Raw genomic sequence first — 26,471 nt, forward strand, 5'->3', positions numbered from 1 at the left:
CACAGGGGTAATGTGTGGCTTCATTAAGATTTGCATTCCTTTGTTGCTACTTCAGAAATGCTTTTAATCAAAAAGCCCAGTGTTTTGAAAACAGCTTTGTGGGTTTCAGTCATTAAAGTCTACAGGATCATGAACTAAAATGCCTATGTGTAACTCAAAAAAGGTATTCCTTCTCCTAGCTCCTACCTAGTATAGGAAGTGACTGACCTCAGAGAGCGCATCTCTTTCTTGAAAAGTATATTCAATCTTTTTGATGTATATATTACGCATTTTTCTTTACTCCTAAAGTTAACAAGAAATTTCATTAAGTTTAGATCTTTCTACACGGCATCTGACTTCGAAACAGTTAAGCCACGAAGTTGATTACTCCAATGAGATTTCAATGGCTGCCCTCTGCTGAGAAGGCACAAGCAAGAACACTGTAATCGATTTTCGAAGCTTCCTGACCAATTTGCCTCCGGACTATCAGCAAGACACTTAATGGGTGTGTCCCAGCCAAACAGGAGGTGTAAGAATTGCATGTTTGAAACAGAAATGTCTCCCTGAAATCACTGGTGACTGTTGGCTCCATGATGGTGGACTGTCAGGAGCAAATCTAGTGAATCTCCTGCATTTCCATATGCACTCCCGTACCCACAGCTGCTGTGGCTCCTCACTGTAGTGCGACTGATGTCCTTTGTGTTGTTTGTTCTCTCTGTGCTGTCAAACAGGATGTACATGGAAGCTTATCAGACTGTTTTTGTGGACCCCGCTAGTTAACCAAGCGCTGTACTGTCAGAAGCCCTGTTTATCACCAGCATCTCTGCGACTCCTGGCGAACCCACTGGGCTTTGAGTCCAAAAGGTGTTGGCCTCATCTGTACATCATAAACAGCAACACAAAGTCTCCCCGCTGCCTTGCAGAGTGTCCTGGCAGCCACCATCTGTGCCCAGACCAGCATGTCGGAGGCCAGGAGGGTTATGTCATAGAATCACAGAATGGTTACAATTGTAAGGGACCTTAAAGATCATCTAGTTCCAACATCCACCTCCCACTAGACTGGGTTGCTCAAAGCCCCATCCAACCTGTCTTTGAACACTTCCAGGGATGGGGCATCCACAACTTCTCTGGGCAACCTGTGCCAGTGCCTCACCACCATCACAGTAAAGAATTTCTTCCTAATATCTAATCTAAATCTACCCTCTTTCAGTTTAAAACCATTAGCCCTTGTCCTATCACTACACTCCCTGACCAAGAGTCCCTCCCCATCTTTCCTGTAGCCCCCTTTAGGTACTGGAAGGCTGCTATAACGTCTCCCTGGAGCCTTCTCTTCTTCAGGCTGAATAATCCCAACCCTCAGCCTGTCTTCACAGGAGAGGTGCTCCAGCCCTCTCATCATCCTCATGGTCCTCTTCTGGACCTGCTCCAACAGGTCCATGTCCTTCTTATGTTGGAGGGCCCCAGAGCTGGACCCAGTCAGTACTCCGGGTGGGGTCTCAGGAGAGTGGAGTAGAGGGGCAGACTCCCCCACCCCCACGCGGTGGGCTTCGTAACGAGGCGACCGGTTTTGTACCGGCGACCCCCGGGGCAAGCCGGACCGCGCCGCCTCAGCCGCCGGCGAGCCCTCAGCCCACGCCCAGCCCGGCGGGGTCACGGCGCAGCGGTCTGGGCGGCGCGCAGGCGCACAGCGCGCCCGCGCCTCCAACATGGCTGAGGTGGTGCCGCTTCTCTTGCGGCGGGCGCGGAGGGGAGGATGCTGAACCTCCCGAGAGCCGCCGCCGCCGCCGCAGCAGGGGTGGTCGGGCCTGAGGCGGGTTCCTCTCAGCCATGGCCAGGCTGGCCGACTATTTCATCGTGGTGGGCTATGACCACGAGAAGACAGGTAGGTGTGGCTGCGCGCAGGGCTGCCCCGCGGTGCCTGGCCTCTTCCCCCCTCCCCTCGTTCCTGCCCGGCCCCGGCCCCCTCCCGCCTCCGGTCGGGCCGCAGGAGGAGGAGACTGCCGCGCAGACCGGCCGCGGGGAGGAGGGCGGCTGAGGGCAGCGGGGCCGGCCTCACCCCCGCCAAGGGGCGTAGCGGTCGGCGGGGGCGAGGGAAGGGTTAATCCCCCTTTCCTGAGGCGGAGCAGGCCGGCGGGAAAGCGGAGGGGCTCCTCTACCGCCGGGCCCTGGCACCTCCGGCCAGGCCGAGAGGCTTCGCCTCGCGGCTGGCTGTCTCGGCCCACCTGGCAGCCCCGCTAACCCGGCCCCGCCGTGAGCGGGGCACGGTGCGGGGCCGGGCGGGCGGTGCTCGGACAGGGCCGTACCCCGCGGCCTTGCCCTGCCGCCTCGGGCGTTGGAAACGGGCAGCGGTTCCTTCGAGAAAGCGGGGGCAGCTTAAAATGTCGCCCACGGGCGTGCAGGGCACCGGCTGTCGGCCGGTGCCCGAGGGGAGGCCGGTGCCCGAGGGGAGGCCGGTGCCCGAGGGGAGGCCGGTGCCCGAGGGGAGGCCGGCTGGGCGCCCGGGTTTCCCGAGGCGCCTCCGCAGGGAGAGGCGGTGCTGGCTGCCGTTCCCCCACCTGTGTGGTGTTCGCTGAGGCACGTACACCCTGAAAGGAAAACAAAGACCGAGGGGTCTTGGAAGGCAGTGGGGCTCTTTGCCCGTTTTGGCGGGGCGGGGGGTTACGGCTTTACCGCCTGGTGGAAAGGTGTTAGCCGCTGTAACACCGGGGGAAGCGCGGTGGCACTTGGTGGGCCCTTCAGGAACGGCTGCTTTTCTTAGAGAATCGAGATGTCTTCCGTTTGCTCGGGTGAAAGGGAAGTGGTTTTATCTGCTATCGCTTTGTGAGTAGAGAGAGTGGTTTCTGTTATGTAACTTTCTGTTATGATAACATCACATTTGTTGCTGGAGAGACCTTAAATCAGTATATAAACTGATTTGGAAATGAAGTGATTGTCAACTGGTGTGTGTGCTGGGTATTTCAAAACGATCCTTTGAATGTATGTTATTAATAAACAATATTTTAAACAGTTGAATGTCCCCTAATTTATTTGACTATGCATAAACCAAACAACACTCAACTTTGTTACTCTGAGTAATTCTTTGAAGTAGCAATTGCGTGTAATCTGTATTTGTTCATTCTGAAAGTGTAGCTAATAAACCCTTAGAGTAAGATCCTTTCATTTTTTTAAAGAAATATAATTTTCGGAGAAATCACTATATCTGCGTGTTTAAAGACACAGTGGCTTACAGAAGTCTGCCAAGGGTCTCACGGATTTTACTATACCAGTACTATTATTCCATTATGGCGTGGTTCCCTCTCCAACCCCATTTGGAAATAGATTTGTCCTAACAGTAGTGGCATAATTATAAGACATGTGAAACGGAGAGTACTTTATGTTAAAAATAAAGACCTCTCCTTTCACCTCTCTCCTGTTTAGAACGCTTTTCCCAACAATAATAGAGAGCCCAAATCAAAGAAGCAACCAAAAAATGCAGGGGTGCTTTTTAGGAGGAGACAAAGCAAGTAGGCTGCCTTCTTAAAGGGTACAATCAATCTAACATAGCCACTATGTGAAATAAAATCACAGATGACATTGGAAAGCTTTATGTTTGTAAAAGGTCTTCATCTGTAGCATTTAAGTATGTGTTTAACTTCCTGTACATAAATTGTCTCATTAAGTTTAGTAGAATTGCTTGCATGGATGAAGTTGAGCAGATTCAGAAATAACTCCAGAACCAGAACCTTAATTTGAAAAGGTCATGCCCAGAAAGTAACTATTTGGACTTCATTATTTAAATTACTCGTTGCTACTTTAATGCTTCATACTGAAAATGCTTGAAGGAACAACATTCTGTTGAAGACTAGGCATGCATTGTTTTCTAAATTCCTTTACCCCCACGTGCGATCCCATAATACATGGAGTACTGACCTTTCTTTTTCTTGTAAAAGTCGTAATTTTTTGATGCATTTATTATGCTTTCTTCTATATGAAAGAGCAGGGGCAAATATTTCTGAGATTGTAGACTTATTACCCGTGAAGCTTTTAATTTTTATTTTTTTTCCCATCTTCAGCAAGGTTCTGGCTTGCTTTTAATATGTTTGATTTTAGTGTTGAGTGTAATTGCATTTTATAGTTTTTTGTTTTTTCAGGAATAATCTGTGGAATATCTTTGTGTAAACAAGCAAACAAAAATCCCGTAACCTTCCCCCTCTTCCCCAACCTGTACGTCAGCAGCAGTTTGGATAATATGCACTTGCGGTTAATAAGAAAGGATGTTTATAATAATGACCATTCTCCCAGAAAAGCCCTGCTGCCTCTGCTATCTTTTTATGGCAGCCATCATCTGCTGACTTCATGTGTGTTATATGGATTTGTTTACGTGTGCCAATATCTGCAATATACTGAAAATGTGGTAAAGATAATGCTTGCCTGTGCAGATTATCTAGCTTTATTCAAAAACATTCACTATAAATATGTGAAATGCCATGTTTGGTGCACTTGTGCAATTTAGGAGCAGATTTCTAGATTTTCTTGTTGCAGGAAAACTTTATTATTGGTGTAACAAGTTTTTATCCAACATAGTTGGTCTTAAGGGGAAGCGAATGTTTTTGTTGTCCTCAAATAAACAGAAGAGAATATCCTTTAGGGGTCAAACATTTTAAAGTTCATTCCTGTTCCAGTCTAGGCCTATGTAAATTGATGTTACTGCAGTCCTGGTGCTGTCATTCCTGTTGCGTTAAATCTTCCATTCATTTTCAGCTTGCTTTTGGATGCTGACCTGTCAGAAAGACGCTTCTTCCTGAGTATTTTGCCCGTGTTGCTGTATTATTCTTTTTCTGGGTTACTTTCCTGCTAATCTTTCAAACAGAGTTGGCTCACCAAGATACCAGATGAATGCTGGTATCGGCATAAAGGAGGAGCAGGAGCATGCAGAAGGAGGACAGATCACTGCAGCCTGAATTTATATAGACTTAAATGGCCCTAGAACCTTGGGCACAAAGATGTTTGTCAAGTGCCTTTGTCGCCTATGTGCTCTGAGGAAAGTAATGTGTGCCTTTGAATAGTCTGCATAATAGGCAGTTTATTCGTGCTTGGCAAGATGCACGGAGATTCAGCCTGCGTCCAGAATGAGCTTTGCTCTTGACAACTTCAGGTGTTAGTAGGCTTTCAGGCACATAGGAAGTTAAGGAAAAGTCTTTGTGTTGTAAAGGATGATCTGGTTCACTTAGCTTTTTGTGTATTTCAGGTACAGTTGTACGTGTTCCTGCTTAAAATGTGCTTAGTCTATGTCTTTCACCATAAAAGTAAGCTTAAATATATCATAGTTCTAACTGCTGTTGTGTGTTTTGAAGACTTGTTCTGAGCCACTATAAAGAACTGTGATAGCAGTAGCTCCTATCGGAAGTTCATGTTTAGTGTCTTCAGAGAGTTGGAGAAATCAGATTTAATAAATCCCTCCGATGTAATAAAAGGCCTTGTTTTAGTTCTAATGGTGGAAATGTGAACGATTTCAGTGATACACCAAGGTTGATTGCTTTACCGTGTTTATTTGGCGTTCAACTGAACCTTTGCTAAGGTCGATAACCACATTTTTCTCAAACTTATCAGCACAGTATGAAGCTGTTAGGTAACTTGCTACAAAAAGCATTTACAGAAGTCTCTGAAGGGAACAAAGGTGCTAGGCACTCTGGGTTAAAAGCTAGAGAAAATCCCGGAAGACCTTACTGTATATCCATTTTCTTTTTCCATAGATTTTTGAAGTGTGTTTGATGTGCTTCACCAAAAATTCCCATTTAATATGTTTGCATAATGGAATGTGGATGGGATTTAGGAAGAACAAAGGTGTTTGCAAAGATTACAGAAGGGCGTGAGAAAGTGACTTTTTGTTTGGTTTGGTTTTGTTTTTGCTGGTATAAGCCATAATCATAAATGTATCTGTGGAATTTACATACTTGAAAAAGGTAAGAGAGGGGAACGCTTTGTGTCTTCCATAGCTCAGCAACTGAAAGGTGAGGTTAAAGAAAAAGAACTAAATACTCGATTTGATTAATTTGTCCGTAGACCCGTAATGGGTTTCCTATAGGATGCTGTTGTGTACCCAGCAGTTAACTCTGGAAAACCTGTGAGGTGGGGCGAATGTTTTCTGCGAGGCTTCTTCGCTGTAAGAAGACAGGCTAATGTTTTTTTGTTCTTGCTTATGTATGCAGTTGCAATGTGTATGACAGAAGGCTTGCAACAGTATAGCAGTTTTATTTGGCTGTTGTCATAACTGATAAATGCTGATATAACATGTGTAGGCTCTGTTGTGGTTGTTTCTGTTCTGATTTTTATCAACTTTTCAGGGAAGCCTTTCTTGTCTAACATAAAATCCACCAAGATATGAAGCTGAAACCAGACAAATGATTGGTGATAGAGTGGGAGAAGTTCCTAAATGCAGCTGTCTGAATCTTTTATTTTTTCTGTGGGCAGGTTTTGCCTGTGAAGAATATTATTTTCATTTTGGGGGGTAAATAGCATATAATATCATGAGGATTTTTTTGGTGTACTTGTATATTCATAGTTGGGCATTCCTCTTGGCCAGTGTGTATATAAGGAGTGGATGATTTCTTGGTGTCTTGGTATGCAATTTCTGCAAAACAGAAAATGTAGAAAAAGAAGGGAATGAAGCTATTTCAGTGGCTTTCTTATCTGAGCTGTGGCTTAATTTGATTCAAGTGCAATCTAGGGAAATTTCAAAGGGGAAGAAAACCCCCAATAAAACCTAAATCCTTTTTGTGGCAGAAGAATTCTTGTAGCTGTAATTTAATGAAAAATCAAGTATACTATCAGAACAGAAGCAGAATACAGATATATAAGTTACTGTGTATTGGTAAGAGATTACTGTAGTTGGTTATGATTGGAGAAGGCCACGGGTGCCCAAAAACTTTTCCAAACAAATTAGTTGCTCTAGTGTAAGAAATTATCTTTTTCTACAGACCTTATCTTTGCTCAGTTTCATTTTCAAATACAACAGTCTCCACAATACCATGCTGAAACAGAATGAGAAAAGAGTATTTCCATTGCATGTGGAGGTGGTGTGTTTTTTGTGGTGTGTGGGTTTGTTTTGTTGTTGTTTTTTTTTTTGTTTTTGTGAGATAAGGCTATCTTGAAAGTCTGCTTGGAGGGAAAAAACCCAACACCACTGGGTTTTTTTTTTTTGTAGTATGTCTTCCTAAAACGTTTTCTGGCAGTTTCTTCTAATATATAATGTTGGCTAAAAAGTTATTGTTATTTTGATTTACAGATCACTGTTTTTCGCTAATTTTGGGTAAATCTTGAAATCAATACAGATCACTATAACTCTTCATTCCCTCAAATGTCTGCTCGTGAATATCTCTAAAGAACTGGGATTTGAAACTCTTTGCTCACTTGTCTTGCTGTCATAATAACAACAGCAATAAAAATATTTTTTCTCAGCCTTTCAGTTTAAATCAAGATGTTCATGGAGGCTGAATGTTTATTCTGTAAGATATCTTCCTTTATCCTAAAATAGGAGGACCCAAATTCTGTTGAGGGAAGTAGTATTTCATATCGTTGGGGATATTTTAAGACTAAATTGCAGTAAAGAAACTCTCTCTCCCCTTTTCTGTCCTGGATTAACTTTGTCGATTATCTAACAAAAAGACACTTTTACTGCAGCATGTTCATGGCAAACAGTTTGTTATGCAAGCCTAATACTATTTAAGCACTGGCCTTCTATAACCGCAAGCATATTTTTCAGTGGGGGGACAACAAGAATGACATTTAACTCCTCCAATATCACAAAACGTAATAGTCTTGCCTTGTAACACTGAGGAAGATAATTATACTGCTATGGTAGTTCATTGACATGAATTTAAAATACCTTCCCAGCTACTGGTACTTACAAAGTGAAAAACAAAGGAAAACCACAGTCACTGTGGAATCATTTCAAAATGTGGAACAGTAGATTCGCTGTTCAACCTTGATAAACCTCAATGAAAGTTGTATCATACAAATATATAATGGTAGTTAAGAAGTCTTCCTTTGATTCATCTCTTCTTTTACTCCTCCTTTGCAGTAACATGAGATTTTCAGCCTTCTTGCTTATACAGTGGGGAAAAAAAAAATATATTTCGAACACTATCCTTATTGATGAGATTAATTTTCTTCTGCTTGGTGTCTTGTTAATTGTATTCCAGTTATATGTATTTGTTGAAATAAATTATTCCTTTGGTGTCAGTGGTATATTCTGAAGTCAAGGGCAATCCAATTAGTGTTGATTGGGATTTGGCAGCTAAATCCCTGCTCAGTGAGCCAAGAACATGCTTGTTATTGCTTATCTGTTAGTGACTAGATAACATCATGATTCTGTGTCTCTAATGTTTACAATTCTCAATTTGCAGCCTTTTACAAATTGTATAATACAAAAAAAAAAAATGGAATTGTTGAACACGTTTGAATTCTTTCTTTGCTTTGTAGTAGTCTTGTGCTCAAAGTAACAACAATGTAACTAATCACAAAATTTCCACTAAAATGGGCATAGGTAACAGACTGTTAGTACTGCAGCCAAAACCATAGTTGGTGACAGTACAGTCTGAGGTTTTGTGTAGCTGTAGTAGAGGAACACCAACATACAGAAAATACAAAATCATCATAGTTCTGGAGACAAATTCAGGACAGCTGCATACAAAACCACATTGGACCCTGGGAGACCTCCATGGATAAAAAGAGACAAAGGAATGTTACTGGGGTTACAAAATCAATTACTCAGAAATTGGAGGAGGGGCAAAACAAAAAAAAAAAAGGTATAAATAATGTCCTTTTAATGTGGTTCTTATGTTGTTTACTGGGATTTAAAAATGCAAGCCCCAGAAAAGTCACTATCTGACACTTGGATAGGTCTTCAGAAAGACTGGAAACGTCTTTTTAAATGGTAGACTTATATGTTGGGTCTAATGGAATAGCAACTGGAAGGAAGATGAGGCATTCTGGCAGAGGATTTCTCAGATACTTGTGGATGCGAAGGAATGATGACTCTTTCTAGAATCTTGACTTCAGTTGTGGAAAATTGTGCTTTGGAAAATGGGCCTTGTTGAGCTACTTTTGCCAGATGCTGTAAATATTAATGCCAGGAGTATTGAGTGCTGTCGGTTGGCAGCATCCCCTTCAGGCTTTGTAGTGAGCGGCGTATTTCTTCATTGTGGTTTGGGAACCCTTGCTCTGTAAGACAGGGGCCACTCTTCCTGCTTACTCTGTTTGACACATTCTGGTATTTTAAAACTCTTTCTGTCTTCTAGTTTGGTTTTCTAGCTTTACACCAGAAGAATCTCTCACCTTGGTGTCTGTCTTTCTTTTTTCCCCCTCCTTCCCCCCCTTCTCTCTCTCTTAATCTCTGTTTAGCCATTTTTATCTACTCTGTTATTTTCTGAGATGAAGTCCTCTTGTCCAGTCAGTCTGATTTCTTGTGTTTTTCATCTTTAAATAAATATCAGTTCATCACATAATTACAGAGGCCAGGTTTCATTCCTGCTATGAATTTTGGGCCTAAAAGGGTGTTTGCTAGAAATATAGTTTAGGCAAAAACGTCCTTTTCTCCAGTCTTATTTTTTAGAAACAGAAAAAGTATTTGGTGTGAAGTTTTCTGAAATAATTGATCTAGAGACGGATATTAAGAATTGAGACGGTACATTTAGTTTGGCTAAGGAAGAAATAATTGAAAATAGTTATAGAATAAGAGGTTAGAGCACTCTTAGTAATGCTTATGACTGTTAGCTATTTGCATGTCTAAAAAGCATCATACTCATGTTTCTTCTTAGTTTCTTATAACTGTACCACTTGTAGCACAATAAACCGTTTAGCTTGATTGCTGCATTATTAAACTCCTTCATATTTTAAATTTGTACGTTTAACATATGTATTTGTGTTTTGGACAAAGAAATACAGACACTCATCCTTTTTGTTGACTATTATTCTATGAACTATAAATATAATTCCTAAGTGGCAGTAAATGTTAGCTGACTGTATGACTAACAAAATACTCAAGACTTTTTCAAAAGGACAAGATGTCATAAGTACAACTGTAATGGACTTTTAATTCTTGAAATGTGGTTGAATGGGTGTATTGTACTTTTTAAAAAACAGTAAATTAGGAAATCTGTGATTTTGAATGCTGTTACACAGGCTGCTTTTCATAAAAAATGCAAATTGAATTGCATTTAAAAAAAATGAAGAAAGCCACACGCTTTGTTCCTGCAGAGCAGTTTCTTCATAATTAGTCTCATTTCCAAGAAAAATAGATAGTAGTTTTACGGAGCTCGTGGAATGACTAAGCTGTTACTGTTCTATATTTTTATTATATGCTATTTTAAAAATAACATTAATACAAATAATTCCAGTAAAAGTTACAGATTTCATTTTTTTTCTTGATTGGCAACTTGTGAAGAGATGAGTAGGTGTCATATTTTTGAAGAACTTAGAATTTCTAAAAGAGAATTTAAAAGGAAAATTGATTATACTTTTCCTTCCTAAACCACAGATTTAAAACCACTGTTTTTTTTTTCCTTTATTATATTGATAATTTAATCTATTTCTAGTCTCTTTCAGATGGTAAGTTCTTTGAACCTTCAGTTTGTGAGAATTTTTTTTCTTCACTGTTTTTTTTTTTGTTCAGTGATGGACGCAGCTCTCGGTACTGATCCTGTAACAGCTGGTAGTGGGTTCTGATGTGGTTGATTGAAAGTTGTTATTGTATCTGTAGAAAGGTCTGGGTTTGCCCTTGATATCCTCTTCTTTCTCAGCTTTGAAAACTGATAGTACACTCCGGAGGTGGCTTTTGTGAAGTTCGGAAGCTCATTTGGTAAAGCGGTGGGTCCTTCTGGAAATTCCTGGTGCTGTGACTGGCATGGTTGGTGGTGGGCTTCTAGGCAGAACTTGCCTTTTGTAAAGTGGCTTAGCCTGGGGCCTCTGCCTGAGTGCTAGATTGTGCCTGACTGCAGCTGAGGAACTAGTTGGAATTCCCTGTTAAGAGAGGGAAGAGCTGCTGCCTGAGCATTGCCTTGGACTTTGGGATTCATCCCATCTTTCTTAGAAATATAATTAATGAATTATTTTATGCTTTTGAGGAGCTACTTGCTTTTGCAAAACTAATTAGTGTGTGTTTCTTGTGATCAGCAAGTTTCATCATCGGCAGAAAGCCCAAGGTTTGGCATGGATGCTTTTATTAGTATTTCCAAAACAGATAAGTTAACAAGGCGTGTGCACAGAACAAAGTGATGTTTTCTGTGGTAATAAATAATCAGAGTTTAGAGTTTGTGTTCAGAAATTTATGCGAGTTCTAAGTGTTCAAAGTGCTGCAGAGAGTTAAGTTTCCTCTCTAGATGTTTTATAGTTGCTAAAAATTAAATGCTTATTTGAAGTAACCAATTCTGGTACACTTTGCTGAAGTGAGTGAAGATAATGCCTGTGGAAGTCTCAGATTTGTCCTTTTGCTGGAGGCAACTGCCCCTACAACAACTTTCAATACTTGTGCTGGTTCCTTGCTAGTTGCATTGATGAGTCGAGGTTTTCACTCAAACTGCCAGAAAATATTCTTCACCTGAATTTGTATAGACATGAGTGAGCCATGGGGCACATGATGCCTTTTTCCAGCTCCGAGGGGCTGATCATTTCCAGCAGAGAAGCAGCAAAAAGAACTAGAGCATCCCAAACCATCTCAGTAGGTTGTACTAGGACTAGAGTGGCAAAGCTGTGGGGTGTCAGCTGTGAGGGCATTATAATTCAGCAGGACAGCCAAAGCAAGTGTCATGTTTTTTCAGTTGCCTGTAACTGAAAAGAAAACAAAACCATAGAGGCCACATGTTTTTGATTTGGAATTCAAAACTCTTCTTTCAAAAGATTCGCTTTCCTGTTTGATTAATCTGCATAAATAATGATACCAGGTTTGCCACTGAGTAAACAGTGTTCATTTAAGTAGTGATACTTTTGTAAGGTTGTTGTTTCAGTACTGTGTTTTCCAAATATTTTGTTTATAGTGTTTATTATGAAGAGAGATGAGATCATATGTATTTAACAAAATATCCTTGTGGAGGCTGTTTTTATTATTTTGTTCTCTTTTGCCACATGGCTTCTTTTCGGAAGAGGCAAGGCTGTCACTGAAGCATTTTATTTTTTGTGGGAGAATGGTCTGGAGAAGTATCTAGAAAACACACTTTCTACCTTTCTGACCTTGTGAGATGTTTTTGCATTTTTAAAAGATTTGTTTGCTTATGTGTATGCTTATGGGTTTCTTTTTCTTTTTTTTTCATCTTTTAAGAAAATACGGTCCAATTCTTTAGTAAATGGCAAATTTTTAGAAAACTGCAGTTCAAGAACGTGTGGCTTCACTAGTCTAGTCATAGACATAGACTCTAGATGTACTCATTAATAGTCACAGCTGCTGCTCTTGTTAGTAGCGTAGTAGAAGACATAAGGTAACATTTACATCCATACTTAATTCTAACAAAAATGAGGATTGTTTCTTGTTAACAAGCATATGGCTTCTATGAAAAATCTGATATAGAGGTTTCTAACTTTAAAAAAAAAAAAAAAATCATCCTATGATGTCTAGAAATGAGCAGTAGTTACTGAGCAGTAGGATTCCCTACTTACTTACTGCCTAAATCTGGTATGTGCTGACTACCTAGTATTAACTGGGCTTTCTAAAGGTTTGAAAATAGATTTGCAGAAACCAAAACATAAACTTCTATGTTTTATTAGATTTATCTGATTTGTGGGTTTATGAAGGCTCTGAATCTTTGTTATTCTTATGTATTTGTTACCAAGAAGAGATTTGGACTATAGTAATCTTAATATATAAGTACAAAGTGTCGTATGCTTTTTACAGATTTTACGACAGATGAGCAAAGATTTTGTCAACATCGTCTTGCTAATCTTCATTTTCAGCAGATTTTCATATATGGGGCTTTTTAAAGAATCTAAGCTGTTGCCAGTTAAATGGTAAGAGTCCGAAGAATTATGAGTAAATTAAAGGTTGGAAGCAAGCGATCATTATTCATAGGCAAAGTTGGTAGCAGTGGACTCCCACAGTTAACTTTGCAGACCTTTTTTGTTTGACTTGTAAATATCTGGTAAAAAGAGAGGTGGGATAGTTAGTGGATGAGACTTGCAGATGACTTAAAAAAAAAAAAAAAAAAAAAAAAAATTTATTCGGGATAGCTGAATCTAAAGCTTGTGGTGAAGGGCTCCAGAAAGAGCTTGTGGTACTGAGTTGACTAGCTGTTAAAATTTTGGATGAAATGCAGTATTGGTAAATACAAGCCAAAGTACAAGCAGTGGTGAGAAAAGGTGGTCCTAACATACATTCACAACAATTATCTCTAATTTTGCTATTGTCACTTAATGAAAAAGTTCTTGGAATTTGTTAGGACAGTTCTCTGTAAACATTGTCTTAGTATTAAGGTATTGTATTAATGGTAACAGTAAACTCAGAAATAGACAGTATGGAATTGTGGAAAAAGACATTGTAGTGTTGGGACTGCAGCCTAGGGGACAAGAATGGATTAGGTGAACCCCAGAGGTCCTGTTTGACCCTGGTTTCTGTAGTCCTGGATCTTAGGAATGACTGAGCAGGGAATCACCTGGTCCATTCTTCTCCCCCAAGGCGCAGTTAGCTGTAGCCTTTGCTGGTCGGGGTGGATGTTTGTTTAACTCACTCTTAAAACGCCTCAATAACAGCACTTTCACAACTGGCTTTGTCAGTCTATTCTGGTGCTTCTCTGTCTGACTTTAAGAAGGGTTTTCATAGTGTTTGACTCAAGTGGTTTTTGGTACAGTTTTAAGCCTGTTATTGCGATTCTCCTTGAAGCATAGTGACCAAACTGGATTTGGTAACTTACATAAAATCTTACCAAAACTAAGAGTGAGACTGTTATTTGCTGGTTTTGCGGGCAGTTCCACATGTGTAGATGTCAGTCTGATTTTTTTTTTTTTTTTTTAAAAAATTTCAACATCACAACACCGAGGGTCACTTTGTGGTCTACTTTAACCTCTACATCCCATCTAACCAAAGTGATAACTATTTCACCATCCCATATATGTGCAATCAGTTGTTCTGACCTAACTCTGCAGCTTTCCAGTTCGCCTTAGTCATACTTTAACATTGTTTCATAACTTTTTCCAGTCTTTCAAGATGGCTTTGAATTCTTATCTTTTCCTCTGTTGTGCTTATTACTTGCATTTTCTGAAAGTCATGCATAATTTGTGTGTTATATATATAAAAATATTTGAGAGTGTGTATATATATATATACACTTTTATATATATATAAAAGAACAGCTTCGGTTACGTTTTGTGTTTCAGCCTGCAGTGACTTTAATCAAAAACAAACCCCAACCTCCTCACACCAAAAACTGAGCATTGAACCATATAATGACTGACATATCATAGCTGGGAGATAGAATTCATGCTGCTGTAAATATGTTTGAATGTGTGTAGTGAGTAAATTTGCAGAAGGTATATTCAGTTGACGTTCCTAGGCATATTGAATTTGAGATGCTTTGTGGTATATTTAAATAGGGGTATATTTTAAGAGTCAAGGTACTCGGAGAAACAAGTTAGCAATTTGTTTCATAAACAACAGAACTAGTGATGTCTTTCTGCAGGTGTTGTCTTGAATGTCCCTAGTAGTGCTGCTACTGGACAAGCAACAGGGTATCATAAATATTAACTTTTTTCCAAATCAGGGTCAGTGGACAGTATTTCGTTGGGTTAAAGGCAGTTGATCACATAAACCTTAACTTTGGTAGGAAACCTATCTGAAAGTAGCATCTTGCAAGTAGTTACTTGCAAGAACGTGATCTTCTGTCACTTAAAAGAATATCTGTTTTCCTTTGTAATAGACACATTATAGTATGCGCCAGTTAATATCCACAACCTCTGAAGGGAGAGGTTATGTTCTATTAATTTATTACGGGCTCATAGTCAAGTGGCATTTAGTTGTTTGCTAAGACGTGCATGCAGATCTGTTTTCTTCAATTATGCTCTAATTTCAGACAAACAGTTCCTTCAGTTTCTTACAGCTGCAAAGTAGAGATTGAGGATTTTTTTAATTGTTATTTTTACTGCTAATGGTGCATGCACTGGAAATGCATTTTGAGTTGTAAAATCTTGGCAGTGTAGCTTATTTGTGGGGCGAGAGATGTCAGTAAGGAAATAGGCGATTTAGCACGTAAGCAGAGAATCATACTTTATTCTTGCATTACAGTTTTAAAAGAATTATCTAAAAAGTGAAAGAACATACTCGTTTAAAATCACAAATTGATATTTATTTTAGGCCTTTTTATTTGTTGATGTTTTTTCATTTTAGTCACATAAGTATTTAACAGCATTTGTAGTACTTGTTTATGCTTAGAGATCAGGTGAAATAATGTTATGCTACATGGACAAAATATAATTCATGTTCTACAAAGTTCAGCTTTAGTGAAGACTACTAGTGTTAGAAGAAATATAAATACACAGTAACACTTCTCATGTTTCAGAGCTCATGAGTGTAGATTTAAAATAAATTTGAATACAACATACTGTTTTTCAACATCTCTGATAAAGGACTACATTCTTCGTGTTGATCCCCACTTAATTAAAGTCACTGGCAGCTGCGTTCTTAGGGGAGGAGGGAATGAAATAAACTGTTAACCTTTGAAAGCCAGAACACAAACAAATACTGTTTAACTTGTGGATGTTTCAAACAATGGTGTTAATTTTGATTGCCTTTTTGAAGTGGACCCATTCTTTTTGGTCTTGGTTGGGAAGCTAAACATATTGTTAGGAACTTTTCTGCAGCTGTGAAGTTTGTCATGCAGTAGTTCAGTAAGATTACATCATGAGATGATTTTGACTGCTGTGGCAATCTGCTTGCGTTTGCCCCTGTGTAAGCGTGATCACTGGCATGTATTTGTTTCCATTTGATTTAAATCAAGTAAGCATTGATGGAATTGCATTCTGTGGCTAGTCACTTGATTCCGTTGTTCTGGGCTATTGTTATTTTGACATGAAAAATCATTCTACTCAATCACTTTGCAGTTTATTCCACCTAAAAGGAGCTCCAGGTAAGTCCTCTTATCTCTAGATGGCAGAGCATTCCTGTAAGGCTGTGTCGGGCTGTCGGTGGATAACTCAGGGATGTTTGAATGGTGACACACCAGTTCTTTGAAATTCCAGCATGACAGAAGGCCAGTAACTGCAGAGCATTGCTCATACCCCACCACATCCACGGCTTGTGGAGTACTGGAGAATGCAGAGCAAACAGTGTCTAAGCACTCGTGGCCAAGCTCTCTTTAGATCATCTTATATTGTTTTACAGTACTGGCTTGCATGTACTTACGTGGGGTTTAGCTGGTAGAAATGATGACCAGCCTGAACGTTGGCATTAATGCCATTCTGGCAGGTGGATAAAGAGCTAATTTTTGCTAAATACATGTGGGCCATAAGATATGCTCACACTTACTGGGAACTCTTTGTTTTTGCTGTGTTTTTAGTCTATAGTCAGTCCAGACAAAATATTTGGCCTACCAGGATATGTGAATCATTCTTCTTTGTAAGGTTTCATTTATCATCTGTGTTCTGAAAATGTTTTGTATGGGGGAAACATTGAATGCCCTCAGAAATTTTATTGTTAACGTGCGTTTTTACAGCTGTTAGGTAAAAATCCTGCTTTGGTAAATATTATTTAATTGTTTTAGCCTAATGGAACCACAGGAAATACACAGGGTGGGAAACTCCCAAATGACTTGTCATGCTTCATCACCTGTAGGTGAGCAATGGCATGCAGACTTAAAAATATCCACAAAACCTAAATCTTAGCAGCTGGTTAGTTCTGTGAAAAAGAAAAGATAAGAGAAGTTGCTCCTTCATCCTTTATGCATTGCTGATACTTATGCTTTGAATAGAAAACATGCTTTAAAATTTCCTTTATCAATACAAAAATATATGTACTGTGCAAAAATGATGTTAAGGGCTGAGTGAACAGGTTGACTTGTTTTAATTTTTTTTTTCTTTGTAGTCTGGTTTTAAATGATACTAAGGGCATATACACACCAGGAGGACACTGTCTAAAATTCTACATGGATTTTCAGTGTGCATCTTGGTACCTGAAGGAATGTGGCAGTTGCTACGAAGCTGAGGAAAAAATGATGTTCTAGTAGACAGTTGAGATGATCTTCCAGGCACAAAATTCTGTAAATTTTGAACAAGTTTAAATTAAGTATGACATTAGGAAGTTTGATGTGTGATATGTATGAACGACGTCTGCTGGGGTGTGAGTGTGTACAGCTCCATGTTCCAGGAACGTGGCTCTGTACATGCTTAGAGGCAGGAAGCATTATAGAAAAATGGTATTTTAAATAAAAATAAGGCATGAAAAAGGACACTGGAAGAGGAGCTGAGAGACTATAAACATTGTCTTTTAGAGAGCAAGTTTGCAGTGTACAGAGGAAGAATCCTGTGAAGATGGTGGGGAGACAACTGAAGGACTTGGAAGTTGAGGCAACTTCTTGTTACAGAGGATTGAAAAGTATATCAGGAGGAAGTGCATTTCAGGGCAAACATCTTGCATGTTGAGGTGTGCTAAATTGTATTTACAGATTGGAGTTTAGATGTGGGCAGCTTGAGCAAGCTACGAAACAGGAATTTGCAGTGATGTGTGATATAGAACTACAAATAAAGGCTTGATTTAAGGCTAATGTGAGGCAGTTGGAGAAGTGAGTTGCATGATAACTCTGCAGCACTGTCACAGTGTGGGCTACCAAAAAGGCCCTTATGAGGAGGATTCTGTCTTTATGGATTTTAGACTTAGGGAGCATTGTTTTGATTTGGGACAGATGAAAAAGATGTGTCTGAAGATACTTCTTTCGAAAGAAGGAAGTGAAGACAGAAGGGATTTATCTGTCTCTACTGCCTGAACTGTGTTGTAGTTCATAGGCACTGTGTTGAAAATTTCAAGTGAGCTGGCTTGATCATGTATATCTTGAATGTCTTGAACTTACAGAGATGTTAATTTTTAACATAGTTGGCAAATACTATTCAAAAGTAATTTTAAATTTTTGGAGGTCATGATAATTCCCTAGCTCTAGAGTGACAGTGTGTCCAGTGTAAAGCAGCATTAAGCTACGCTGATGTTGCAATTTAGCAGGAAATGTGGATCTTTCAAATAAATTTTGGGTCAAGTATGTATTTCCTTTGATTCCAAGTAAGTGCTTTATACTAAAGATCAATGTGGTTTTTGATGTTACGGAAATATTTCTTATATTGGTCAACTACTCAACCTGGAAATGCTTTTAGAAGTGATGATGGTTTTGCTTAAATGTGCGTCATATCAACTTTAAAAAGATGCACTTCGCTGTTCCTGTGGAGTATCTTTCTGGTATTGAAAACAACAAACCACACTACACCTAAACTTAAAATAGACATAAGCTTTGTTAAGCTTCACCTTGAAAATTTCAGAAAGTACATTACCTTCTGTAATGTACTTTCTGAGTAAGACTGTTATTTATGAAGGATTCTTCTATTTATTGTAAAGCAAGATGCATATTGTAAAGCGTGCTTATTTTGGCTTCTGGTTTCTTGGCTTGAAGAAGGGAACGCTTTTTTGCTGCTTTATCTTTTACACAGATGTGCATTTTATTTCTTGCTTAATTTTACTGTAATCCTTCATGTGCACATTTGATGACAAAGAAATAGCAGAACATCCTTTACAAAGCATTTGGATACTTTACTGTGTACCAAATCATCACTTTGAATTCTGGGGAAGAATGAATATAATGAAACAGCTGAGATTCAAACATGTCAGAATTGAGCTTGAGCATAAACATTCTGCATTTTCAGCTACTCTGTGTGAGATAGTCTTTTGGAACATGAAATATGTAATTACTATATGTGTGAAGATGGAAAGGGCTTTTTATTTAATGTAAACACTGTCATAATGCTCCATGTTCTATTTTACTCCAGTGTTGATGATTACTTACTTAAACTTTGTATTATTTGGTAGGAAAACATAAAGAACTTCTAAAGAAAAAATCACAAAATACTGCAGATTATTCAAGGATAAAATTTATTTTATTCTTCATGGCAATCTTTCCTTATTTCTGTGGGAAAAGATGCATGATTTTTTTAAAACCAGAATACAAGCCTTTACTTTTTCAGTCACTAACCAGTTATGAAGATCAAATCCTCAAGTTCAGGGAAAAAATACTACTCTGTCACAACAGAACTTGTCATTCTGATATGGAGAGGTCTGTAGAGCTTGTCAGCACAGCCCAAGGCAAATCCTGCTCTATCAGTGGGATGGTACAGTGAAATAATTGAAGGAACCTGTCTTGGAGGATTTGTCTGCATAAAGTTTCCACTGTATGAGTTGCCATGTGGGAGTTACGGTCTGCGTAGGTAAGAGTGTCTTATCCTTAACTAAAAATTCCCTTTTTGAAAAAGTGTGAGAAGATATTTGTGTAATAGTACCCATAGCATATTCTAAAGTAATAATTCTTTAAGAAATACCAGTTATCCCTGTTGGATACTTCTGAAATAATAGCTATATTAAGTGCCTTCATCTTAGTAGGTTACTACAGTGGTGTCAACAAATTTAGTTTTGACTGGAGATCTACAGTTTAAAAGGTCAGTGGAAAAACAAAACCAAAATGCTTTCCACCAAAACCAGCTATTCTTTTTAGCTTCTTGTTTCCTTTGGCCTTGTCCCCCCACCAACAGACCTCAAACTTTCCATGGGTGTACCTCACTTAGCTTTTCTTGCTTGAACTTGTGAAATCTAACTTCAGTTTTCAAATTGCAAGCAAATGATTTTGTATGTGGATAGTCACAGCTCCTCATGTAGTCTAGACATGACGTCTAGATTGCACAGGTCTGTTTCATAGCACCTGAACTAATCTTAGATTTGAGATTTCTTCTCTTCCCCGCTCCCCCCCCAGCCCCGCCTTTTGTTTAAGATTTATATGCTAGTGAACTCAGTGACTATTTCTTTGTCTGAGACTTCCCTCAGACTTCATGCATTATAGTGTTTGTGGCAGTTCTCTTTAAACACCTTTAGAATTGTGAACTCAAGCTAAACTTGATTCTCAATATCCACTTGTTGGACATTCTTCATGGGCAGCCTGAGGATACAGTAGTTATTCTTTCCAGATACATTACTTAAGGAGAGATAAAGTAGCAGGTTGGATAGTTACTTATTTGCTACTAGCTTACAGTGCTGCAGGTATCTTCCCTACAGTTAGGCAATGTCCATCAGAAAACATAAACTGATGTCTTTTTTGGGGTCCTTCTGGATACTTAATGCAGTGGTTGTGTTGAGCTTTGTTATCTATTGCCTGATAACTTTTTCTCTGAATGGGACAGTAGCAATGTCTTTAGATGGTGGCTCTGTGATCTCCACCAAGAGAAGAGTACGCTGCAGGCACTGGTGTGTTTTAATGCCACTGCAGCAGTTGTGTTCATGTCTTTGTGCTTCAAGGTGATTCTTAGCCTAGTGCGGATGCACAAGTGTAGACACCTTTGTTCCCTGTACAATCCAAGTTCGTCATACATGGATAGCAAATAATTGTAGCTTCTCTGCCTGTTCACACAAGGGCAGTGTGCTTCTCGCGTTTTTCAGTAGATGTGTTTTTCGTTACCAGTGTAAGGAAAAATGTTTTCCTGAGCTGTTTTATCAGATGGCTTGTCACGTAGTCCAAATAAATTACCTTATTTAGAAGAAGAAAGCTCTGAGGGGAAACTGAGGTACTGTGCCCGTAGCTGTACATTTATGAGTTCAGCATTGTCATGTTGACTCCCTCTCCCAGCCTCTTTGCATGGTATTAAGAATAGATAATCCCTGTATCTCTCCCAAGAGATAAGCTTTCCAGAAAGACCTGGAATATCTTGATTAAAGTTATGATCTGTTCATATTCTACCTGTAAACACGCAACTCTGAGGTAGCAAATGTACGTGGAATGTATACGCAGAGCCAAAGAGATTGTGTAGAAATTCCAGGTCTACATTGCAAGTGTGCTGCTGTACATGAGGATATTGGGGTGTGTCGGGAGGTTGCTGTGACTATTCAGAGTTGCTGTGGTAGGTTCTGCTCTATATCTCTGATCCTCCAAGTAAGATATTGTGATATTGGTTATTTATGCTGCAAAAATACAGATCGTATGATTATGGGTATATTCTAGGTCTGTTGTTTGATTTCTGTCTGTAGGGCTGCCTTATTAGATCTTGCAACACTGAACTGATGTTCTGCCCTAGTGGGGAACATAAGAGGAGTGCCTTTGACCTCTTCAGTTTAAATTGGAGGCCATAATTAAACTTTTTTCAATAATTGTTCTGTTTGGTTTTGTTCTGGTTTGAGTCATGAAGGAAGGAGTTGCCAGGTTGCCTTTTTTTTGTTTACTCTGATTGACACAACGGAGTTGGGGTCTGGGAGGATGGTAAGGGAAGAAGATTTCTTGTCAGAGATACGTAAGAAATAAGGAATGGGATTCCTTATTTTCCTATTCCATACTCCTTGGGGGGGGGGGGATGTGGGAAGGGAGGAAAGATGCTTATAAAAATAAAGGCAGGATCCAGGCACTTAGCACAATGTTGTTTTTTTTCCCTTTTAAATTAAGCGTAGGTATCCTGTTAGGTTCATAATTCCCTTTTCAGTTTCATATAGCAATTTTGTACCTGCATCAGAAAAATTGGATTTTTGCCATTTTATTTACCTGTAATAAGATTTGTTGTTTCCAGATAAATGCCTAAAAATTCAATTTATTTTCTGTTAATGCAAAGCCTTGGATTTGTTTTAGTTTTGAAAGTAGATTTTTAACTTTGAAAGTTCTGAAGTTTAAGTACTCAATCTCCAGTAAATTCTTTTCTCCTTTGGTTTTCTATTGACAATAAACTTAAAAAAAAAAGAAGTCCATGAGGCTAAATAAATGATGACAGGTACAGATACGGGATAAGGGTAATAGGATGATGTGTGCAAACCCTGTAACTCCTTTTTGTAAATTTCTATTAAAATATGTAGCTATTAAGTAATACAAGTTCTCAGAGGCCTAGTGTGTGAGTTGTGTATACAACACCTGAAAGTCATGGTGATGCCAAACAATATTGGAAATTCCTACAAAAATTTAAAACTGCATTCACTGTATAACTGGACACAGAATGCGCTATAAAGTCAGGGATACTGTTTTACGATTGCTGAGTTTTCAATGTTTTATCCATTGAGACTTTTTGAAAAACAACTGCTCTTGAAAGAATTGAAGTCTTTACCGGCTGATAATCAATTATTTCTATATGACTGTTTTGTTAAAACAAAAGAACGGCAACAAGTTACAAACGTTAGGCAGTAGAAAGTCTGTATCTTCTCTGTCTGCAGCTCTTCTCAATAATTGTCAAAATATTTTTATTCTTGTTAGAAAGCATTAAGTAACTTGCTTCAGCTGCCACTTGAACAAAAATCAACCCCAAAAGCCAACCCTGGTAAGTTACACAAAAACAAGGGAGACCTGGAGGGCAAACAAATAAACAAACACTGCCATAAAAAAACCAACCAAACAAAACCCCCAAAACCACCACGACTACCAAAAAAATTAAATTAAAAAAGCCCACAGAAATCCCTTGTTTCATTTTCCTCCCGTGTTTTCTATAGAAGTTTGCGGCCTTCAGATCCACAGGTGGATTCTGTAATTTAATTTATTTAAGTAATGGTTAGCAGTAGGTTTTATAATGTATGTGGTCAGCCACTTGAGGGAGGTAATACATAGAAAGCATAAGGATGAAAAAGTAAGACCTACTTCTGCCACGCAAGAGGCTTTTTTTACCACTGTGTCAGGATGACCTTTTTGATAAATTATGTCAACCTCTGTATGGTTGAGATTTTGTTCAGTGCTAGGACAGGGAGGTGCAGAGCGTTGGCTCTTGTTCAACTTCTCTTCTGCAAACTTGTGGTGGTCTAACTGAAGCATAATAAAAGTATGTGCCCCGCTTGGTTCTATATACTAGGCATGTAAATTAAAATACTTCTGCATTTCTAGCTTCCAGGATGGGAGAAGGAAGAAAGCAGTACAGACAATATCTTGTTTTTTTTTTTTAGGGGGCGGGTGTGTGTGTGTCTGTGTGTGCGTGGGTGCCTTTTAAGGATTGTTTTGGATATGTTCCTGTTTTATTTCATTGTACCTCTGCATTTAAATCTTCCCGCTTCTGTTAATTTCAAGTTAATATATGTTGTAATTGTATTGTACCTGAGTAGGACATAACCTGAAACCTGGCTGGAGTATATGGAAAACTACTTCAATTTAAAGACAAATGACTTATTAATAATTTGCACCTCATAACATTTATGTTGCAGTGTTAAGTGTGCTCTTGTTACAGTAATTGCCTCGACATAATATAGTAAGTCTGTAGAGGGCCACCTCACTACCTATGCATAGTACCTTCGTGATTTAAAGAAAAAACTTCAAAAGTCACTAGTGGATTTTTTTTCCCCTCTTTTTTCACAGCACATGAGAAAGTAACAAATAAATGAGGAAATTAATCTATCAAGGAAAAAAAAAAAACAATGCCAGGACTGAAATTGTAATTTGGACTTCTCTGTTGCAGAGCAATAATAGTTACTCTTGTCTTCATGACAGCAAGAAAGTAAAAGATGAGTAATGAGATGGATTGTGGAAGATTCTTTGCATAAAGTTGACACTGGGGTAACTGAGATGCAGAGAGAAGTGAAAAATAGAGGTATGTAGGTAGAACGTGTGCCTGGCGAAGCAAGGTGGATAGAAGCTGTGCTGTTACCTTAATAACAGTTGATATAAAATAGATGTTGTACCTTCAGGAAGCTGGCATGGTCTGTAGGAAGATTCTTATGCATCTGACTGGTAGCTTTTTCTGTTTTATTAGTATTGATGCTCCTCAGATTTTTTTTCACTCTGAGAGAGAGGTTCTGTTTTTCCTCTTAAATCTCCACAGAGACTTTTTGGAGTTAAAAGTTAGCAGACACTATGTACACACAACATTGTCTTGTCATCCATAACTTCTCAATTTTCTAAACTAATCCCAAGCATTTGTTAAGTGTGATGGTAAGATTACTAGATTGTAATGCTGTGTGTAAGAGATGTTAGAAAGGAGAAGGCTGTTTGGCTTGGACAGTGTTTTTCTGCCATGCTCTTCTTTCGGTGTCAAGGTTCTGACTGATACCAAACACTGGTTAGATTAGTAAAGAAGCCTGCAGCTTATAAATTAGAGTACAGCTCTCATCTGTATATGTATTTTGATTATTTGGCATATGAAACCAGAAAATCAGATAAGTAGATTTCAAAGTACCGGTACTTTTGCTAATAATAGTGATAAAACTTTCTACTTTGGCAAATAGATTGTTTGCAAGATGGGGATTTTGGGTTTGCTTACAATATTTATCAAATAGAATGCCTGTTAATCCTTTGTTCTTGTGGACCAGGCTTATGGGTTAAAATGCCCTTCATAGAAGGGCTAGCAAAAACAATTTTCAATATATCATACAGTGTATTTCCTGAATTTTGAGTCTGAAGTTTACAACAATTTCTTTCTTATTTCTAAAGGTACTAAAGATTCTAAGATACACTAGGAGATTTATTTCTACAATATATACTATATATGCTCTGGTTGTGTATGTATGGTTTTTTTTGGGTAACATCTGAAAATACTGTCATCCTGAACAAGCTAATAGGCTATAGTAATTTTATATTTTTTTTTGTTCCAATGGGAGAGGCGTAGTTTGTGTAATTCATCTGTGTTGTGGAGGGATTTTTGTTTTTATTTTTTTTAAACTACCCCTCAGTAGCTAGTGGTTATGTAGAGGAGGTTGGAAAAATGAGGAAAAGTTAAACCTGAAAAGTGTAGGCCTTTTTCCTTAGGCTGTAAAAATAATTTCCTTAATGGATAAATCAGTTAAATAAGATCTTGCAGGTCCAGTGAAGAGAACTTCAGGGTTGACTCTTATTATTTTGAAATGATAAAGCTAGAAGCTTTTACATTACATTGGAAATAATTGTGACATAGAATACTCTGGTTTTCAGTACACTCATTAACTTAAAAAGGAGAGATTTCGTACTGGCCATTAATAATGATGTGTTTGGTTGTAGTATAATGGTGGGAGAATTTAGTACTTAATTTGTGAGGTTAGGGAACGCAGAGGGCTAGAACTGTGTTGAAGCACAGTTATTTTATAGCTGATGAATCGTCACTGAAAGAAACTTTTGTTGCCATGCTGCCTTGGCAATTTTCAGCTTGTGTAACAGCTGCTTGAAGGTCATGTTTAAGAACAGCCTGTAGGCTTTTTGTGCATAACACTGTCTTATTCCTACCAGGCAAAGGGTAAGAGAAGTGGAAAGGTGGCTTATAACCAGCTTCCACTTGCCCTCTGGTCCTGTGCGGCTGCTCTGGGGCACCTGGCCAAGTATACATAATGTGAAAGCCTTGCTACTAAACCACATTATTTGAAGATAGAGAATATATGCAATTTGCAACAATTCGTACACATTATGGAAAAGATTGTATTTAGCAAGTAGCAAAGAAGCAGTTATGTTATGGACTTGCTTAACAATGAATATTTTATAATAATGTATTAATGTGCAGTTTGCATCTCAGTAGTATTTTTTTTTAAAAAAGTGAAAATACTTTCAGACATGTTAGTGTCACGTGACAGATTCTTCATTCATCAGGAGTAGAATTCTTGCTGATCTTTTTCCCTACTAGAAAGTAGTAGCTCCTCTGTACTCTCCACATCCCAAAGACATTGTACGTTCTAAAGAATGTGAAAGGTATTTCTTAAAGTAAATTCTTTTGTACTCAGAGAAAATATTTACTTCCACTGTTTAAATATTTAAACTTGTCTGAAGAACAAAATAATACTTCAGTATTATTTGTAGTTAACTCAGGTTGCATCATTCTAATTGCACTATGCATCTTACGTAGAACGTGTTCCTACTAGTTTCAGTTTTTAGCTTGTATATCTCTACTATTCCTAGATCTAAAATGTGCTCTTCTGAAACAAAAACCCCAAACGAAAACCATTCACCCCTAAAAAGCAAAAAAAAAACAACCCCCCAACCTTTAATGTTGTTATTCTCTCATAGTACGCCTTTCTTAGTAGTACAGATGAAGCTAAAGTCATTCTACTATGAATGTTCACGGGTCAGTGTTTTTTCCTCTCCCTTTTCTGTGCAGGACTAACACAGCCACCAGTTGAACGTTGTTTTCAGTGTATCGAGCCCTAGTTTTGCCTTTATTGAGGATTATTAATTTGTGTCATTTGAAGCCAGTTTTTAAGTGCGTTCTGTCTTTTGGCATGTTGAGCTACAGCATTAGCTGTTCTCCAGAACATAATTAAATGATTGGAAGTTATTACTACTCAGGGAGAGAAAGCATCTCCTGTTCATCCAGAAATGAAACATTATTACAATTCAAGCCAAACAGGATAAATAGCCCTGAAATGTTCTTTATTAAATGTCTAGGTCAAG

The 26,471-nt window shown here is 38.8% G+C and overlaps 1 protein-coding gene across 4 annotated transcripts in view; it reads left to right on the top strand.

The window, feature by feature from the left end:
• The first annotated feature begins 1,673 nt into the window (after nucleotides 1–1,673).
• Nucleotides 1,674–26,471, top strand: part of SBF2 (SET binding factor 2) — a 270,051-nt gene continuing 245,253 nt past the window's right edge. For all 4 annotated transcript variants that reach the window (XM_054200805.1, XM_054200806.1, XM_054200807.1 and 1 more), the window contains exon 1: nucleotides 1,674–1,861. In XM_054200805.1, coding sequence (XP_054056780.1) covers nucleotides 1,807–1,861 — 55 coding nt within the window. In that variant the 5' untranslated portion in view covers nucleotides 1,674–1,806. The remainder of the gene's footprint in view (nucleotides 1,862–26,471) is intronic.

The sequence above is a fragment of the Rissa tridactyla genome, chromosome 4 (genome assembly GCF_028500815.1).
Source record: "Rissa tridactyla isolate bRisTri1 chromosome 4, bRisTri1.patW.cur.20221130, whole genome shotgun sequence".
NCBI classification, from domain to species: Eukaryota; Metazoa; Chordata; class Aves; order Charadriiformes; family Laridae; genus Rissa; species Rissa tridactyla.